This window comes from Chrysochloris asiatica, unplaced genomic scaffold (assembly GCF_000296735.1).
Source record: "Chrysochloris asiatica unplaced genomic scaffold, ChrAsi1.0 scaffold00375, whole genome shotgun sequence".
NCBI lineage: Eukaryota > Metazoa > Chordata > Mammalia > Afrosoricida > Chrysochloridae > Chrysochloris > Chrysochloris asiatica.
The window spans coordinates 1312287-1317866 of NW_006408893.1; the positions used below are offsets into that span (position 1 = coordinate 1312287).

General features: G+C 41.8%; 1 protein-coding gene across 1 annotated transcript; it reads left to right on the top strand.

Annotated features, from left to right (window-relative positions):
* The first annotated feature begins 861 nt into the window (after positions 1–861).
* BMP15 (bone morphogenetic protein 15) lies at positions 862–5361 on the top strand. Its single transcript, XM_006876351.1, has 2 exons — positions 862–1210; positions 4502–5361. The coding sequence occupies exons 1-2, from the start codon at positions 883–885 to the stop codon at positions 5359–5361; spliced, it is 1188 nt and encodes a 395-aa protein (XP_006876413.1). The 5' UTR covers positions 862–882.
* The last annotated feature ends 219 nt before the right edge of the window (positions 5362–5580 follow it).

Here is a 5580-nt window from a genome sequence, read left to right on the forward strand (position 1 = left end):
CTGCCTTGGGCTTCTTTGATGGAGCCCACTCAGAATCTCAGTGCCTTCCATGGCAAACCAGAACTTTAAAATTCTTAAATTTTGCTGTATTTTAAATCACTTGGGGGAACTTTAAAATATCCCGATGCCTTGGTAGCACCCCAGACCTATTACATCGGACTCTCTGAGGATGGTGTCCAGCCATTCATAATAGTTAAATATCCCCAGGTGATTCCAATGTACAGCTAAGATTGAGAACCACTGTTAAGACATCTTCTTTAAGCACCAGCAACCATACTGACACCGTATTCCCACGTTTTAGTTCACATGGGAACTTCTTGTGCTTTCTAAAATTCCGATTTTGAACCCATCCTTAGAGAGTCAGTGTGTGGCTCTGGACCAGTATTCTTAACAATCACCCCAGATAGTTTTGCTGCGAGTGGTTAGCAGACCATACATTGGGAAATGCTACATATCAGTGAGATGGGAGCAGGAGGCTGCTGGCCCTTTAAGGAGTGATTAAGAAATGACCTTTAAAGCTGTGGAGCAGAGCGGGCAAGGGCTGCTTCTTTTCATCCTAGTGGATAAGGTAGAAGGTCCTGGAATGGACCTCTCCTTTTACATTACCTCAGCCTCTGAATAAGTACTGTCTTGTTCTCAGCCCTGGAGAGCAAGGGGGTGAGGGGCATGCTGCCCTGCCCCACCTTCAGTTTCTGTTTGTTTTAATGCAGAGACCAAGTTAGGAGATCTCTCTGGTCCAGGAAACATAAGACTGGCCTCTTTGCCTTTCCTTTTTCCTGGTCCCATCCTTTGTGGTTGCGGAGCCAGGATGAAATTACCTGCATGAGAAATAAGGGTCAGAGCTTGCACTCGAATGTGTTGCTGAATGCTGAGGCTTTCAAGATGGTCCTCCTCAACATCCTTAGAACCCTTCTTCTTTGGGGACTGGTATTTTTTATGGAACACAGGGTCCAAATGGCAAGGGTCGGACAGCCCTCTTTTGCTCTCCTGACTGAGGCCCCCACCTTGCCCCTAATTCAGGAGCTGCTAGAAGAAGCCCCTAGCAAGCAGCAAAGGAAGCCACGGCTCCTAGGACTTCCCCTGCGGTACATGCTGGAATTATACCAGCGTTCAGCTGACCCACAGGGACACCCGAGGGAGAACCGCACTATTGGGGCTACCATGGTGAGGTTGGTGAGGCCCTTGGCCAGTGTAGCAAGGCCACTCAGAGGTGAGTTGTTATGCTTTCATCTTGGCTTTGTAGGGGAGAGCAGTGGGGAAGAAGAATGTAAAGAAAAGAGAATGTATGGGTTTATTGTTGGGCCTTATTGCCTTGTGGGCAGGGTGTTTTCTCAGGGCTGGTTTTCAAAGGATGGCCAGTTTGGGAGAAGATGACTCCAAACCTACTTCCTTTAAGGCTCAAATTTGAGAACAGATTGATTTGGGGCTTACCTGAGGAATCTCTCTCAGACCCTATGACAACTAAGTGATGTGAGCCCCTACCTATCCTATTAAAAAAAAAAAAAAAATCAGTTTGTTAATTTCTGGAAACTAATTGAGAAATGCCCATACATTTTCTTATGTTACTTTACTCCTTGTGTTACTTTACTCTTTAGAAGGCAAAGACAATGGTAGGCTGAGCTGGGGAAACTTACAGAAGACCTCAGAAATACAAACGCAAGTTAATAATCTGAAAGTCTGTACATTTGACTCTGTGAGCATCTGCTTTTGTATTTAACACTTAATGACAGCTTTTAGGAGCAATTAGCTTTATTTTTTACAGGTAACAAAACTAAAGCATGGAGAAGTTAAGTAAATTGCAAATATTGTACAGATATTTGATGGCAGATATGAGATTTGAGGTCTTCTGTCTGATTCTAAAGTCTATAGCTTCTTGAGTCTTTAAATGTAGTATTTTATATGTAGTAGTACAGTTTTTCTATTTAAGCCATGTTGCTGCATTGGGATTTTGGTACCAAATGTATTCTGGAATCTCTCTTTGTCACTGTCATTCTTGACTCTACTTTGAGCAGTAAGTTTTCAAAGTAATAGGGTTTTTGAATGCAGACCACCATCATTGTCAAGAAACTCATGGGAACCTTCTGAGATCAATCTCCAGCTTTCCCTAATCTCCAAGATAGCAGACAAGTGTGCCCCCTGCCCCCCAAGAGAAAGAACTAAAATTCTCCTCGCTAACCCTTACTGTGAGCTAGTAAGTGCAGGCATTGTGCAAAGTGCTTTATAAAAGATCTTTCTTAATCCTCACCACAACCGTATGGGGTGTGTACTATTAACCTAACTGTTTTATAGGCCAAAGACCTGAGGCTCAGTAATTTTTACTCAGTGCCATGAATTTAGTAATTGGTAAAGCTGCATATCAAACTCAGGCAGTCAGCTCCAGACTCACAAATTCTGTGTTTTTAATCACCATGCTGTGCTGCCTCTCTTAAATATTTTAGTTGAATGTAACTTTGTGTTTGGGTTGAGTATATACAGGCAAATAACTAATTCCCTGCCTTTTAGGAGCTCCAAGAATCCACTAGTATACAGGAGTTGTCTTTTTGTGACTGACTTATTTTGCTTAGCATAATGTTTTCAGGGTTCATGTATTAGGACTTTATTTTTCTTGATGGCTGAGTAGTTGTTGATTGTGTGGTCGATACCACATTTTGTTTATCCACTCATCTGTTGACGGTCATTTCAGTTTGAAATTTTGGCTATTGTGAATAACGCTGCTATGAGCACTGGAGTTAAGGTTTCTATTTGAGTTCCTGTCTTCATTTCTTTTGGGTATATACCTAGCTAGGATCAGTATTACTGGATCATAAGGTAGTTTTATGTTCAACCTTTTGAGGGACCACCAATCTGTTTTTCACAGTGGCTGCAACATTTTATATTCCCACCAACAATGTAAATGTTTCTCCAGAACCTCAGCAACATCTATATTTTTTTCCATTTTTTTTTACCATTGTCATTCAAACAGAGGTGAGATAATATCTCATTGCGGTTTTGATTTGCAATCTCCCCAATGGCTAGTGGAAGAGCCCTATTGAGCCGTTTTCCAAATGTTTAAGCTCTTGGCTACTAACTGAAAGGTGTGCTGTTAAAGGAACCCACCCACCAGCCACCCCTTGGGAGAAAAGATCTGGTCATCTGCTCCTTTAAAATTATTCTGGGAATTCCCATAAAGGAGCCCTGGTGTCACTGTAGGATAAGCATTGGACTGCTAACCACAGGTGGCGTCGGTTCCGACTCATAGCGACCCTGAACAGGGTTTCTGAGGCTGTAAATCTTTATGGGAACAGAACGCCTCCTCTTTCTCCCGCGAAACAGCTGGTAGTTCCGAACTGCTGACCTTAAGGTTCGCAGCCCGATTCATAACCACTACCCTACCAGAGCACCTTTAGGTAGTTTATACGTACCAGCAGCTTCACGAGAGGAAGGTGAGGCTATCTGCTCCTGTAAAGATTTAGTCTCAGAACCCCTATACAGGATCACTATGAGTCAGAGTTCACTAAATGATCTCAGGTAGGAAACCCTATGGGGACAGCCCTACCCTTTCCTATGGGTCAATTGTGAGTTAGAATTGACTTGACACACAACAATAGGTAATGACATTGAAAATCTTTTGATGTGTTTGTTGATCATTTGAATATCCTCTGGTGAAATGTCTGTTCAAGTACTTTGCCCACTTTTTGATTGGGTTGTTTGTCTTTTTGTTCAGTAGTTATAGAAATATTTCTTTTAACTTAGATATCCAAAGTTTATAAGATATACATGGGTCCTTAAAAGTTTTCTGTCCATCTGTAGGTTGTCTAGTCACTTTGATAAAGTCCTTTGAACAAAAAAGTATTTCATTTTTGTGAGGTCTCATTTATCTATTTTGTCTTTTGCTGTTTGCGCTTTTGTTATCTTAAAGCCCACAGAAGCAATTCTTAAAGTTGGTAGAATGCAGAAATGACACAATAGCTGCTCCAACTAGGGGTGAGTAGGCAGGCATTTTTAGGCAACTTGACCCTAGATTTTAACTGACTAGATTTTAAGAGGATTGTTGCTTTTAAGTTGCAACTGTATAGCGATGTGACACGAAGATTCTTTCTCAGTCCATGTATGTCTCAATGATTTTCTTCTTAATTGCTGTCTTTTAAGATTCAACTAATAATATAATTGTTTTTCTTATATATACAATATGCATATAACATAATTAGATATAGTGTTGAGCCTAGCGCTGATCTAAAAATGAGACATTGTTTTTTCTAAACAATGACTGTGCCCTTTGACATAACTTCTGAATCTGTTTCTTTGATATCTAAGTGGGGATATGTATTTTATAAGACTACGGAGGATTAAAGAGCTAATGCATCTAAAACATCTTTAGTAAGTGCTCAATAAAAGGTAGCTATTATCATTATCTTAAATTAACTTTCAGACTGCTAAGTTTTCAGTATGTATTGAGCAAGCTTGTGAGGGAGACCAAGGGTGAGAAACTAACCCCTGCTCTTGTTTTCTCTTACTTATGCAGGTTCCTGGCATAGACAGACCCTGGACTTTCCTCTAAGACCAAACCAAATGGCTTACCAACTAGTCAAAGCCATCGTGGTTTACCGCCACCATCTCCACCTAGTTCATTTACACTTCTCCTGCCATGTGGAGCCCTGGGTCCAGAAAAGCCTAACCAAGCATTTTCCTTCTTCAGGAGGAGGTTCTTCAGAGTCTTCCCTTCTTAACAAAGCTTGGACAGAGATGGACATCACACAACATGTTTGGCAAAGGCTCTGGAATCAAAAGGGGCGCAGGGTCCTACGACTCCACTTTATGTGTCAGCAGCAAAAAGATAGTGAGATTCTTGAGCTCCGGTGGCAAGGGACTTCATCCATGGACACTGCCTTCTTATTACTCTATTTAAACGACACAAATAAAAGTGTTCAGAAGGCCATACTTTACCCCAGAGCCTTGGAGGAGTTTATGGAAAGGGAATCATCTCTTCTATCACGGAAGTCCCGGCAAACAGGCAGCATTGCATCTGAGGTTCCTGGCCCCTCCTGGCGATATGATAGGCCTGAACAGAACCAGTGTTCCCTCCACACTTTTCAAGTCAGCTTCCACCAGCTTGGCTGGGATCACTGGATCATTGCTCCCCATCTCTACACCCCAAACTACTGTAAGGGAGCCTGCCCTCGGGTGCTACGCTATGGTCTCAATTCCCCCAATCATGCCATCATCCAGAACCTTGTCAATGAGCTGGTGAACCAGAGTGTCCCACAGCCCTCCTGTGTCCCTTATAAGTATGTTCCCATTAGCATCCTTCTGGTTGAGTCAAATGGGAGTATCTTGTACAAGGAGTATGAGGATATGATTGCCCAGTCCTGCACATGCAGGTGACAGCAAAGATACCGTTAACTCAGGTTTCCCAAGAAATTGTAGAAAGGTTAAAAATAAACAATTATGTTAAAACTGCAAGTGTTCCTTTACCCAATCCACAGATTCTGTTCCTTGACTTAAATGTAGTTAAGTCTTTTCTCTCATTGCTGAGTTCTTCTGTTTATAAAATATGATCTGATATCAATCTCTTAGCATGAATCAGTACTTTCTGACTACTAA

Bases quoted from the DNA above. Each gene is read 5' to 3' on its own strand.
- BMP15 (XM_006876351.1), top strand. From the start codon at position 883: ATGGTCCTCCTCAACATCCTTAGAACCCTTCTTCTTTGGGGACTGGTA. The intron at 1,211-4,501 runs GTGAGTTGTTAT...TTACTTATGCAG, and splicing joins TGTAGCAAGGCCACTCAGAG to GTTCCTGGCATAGACAGACC.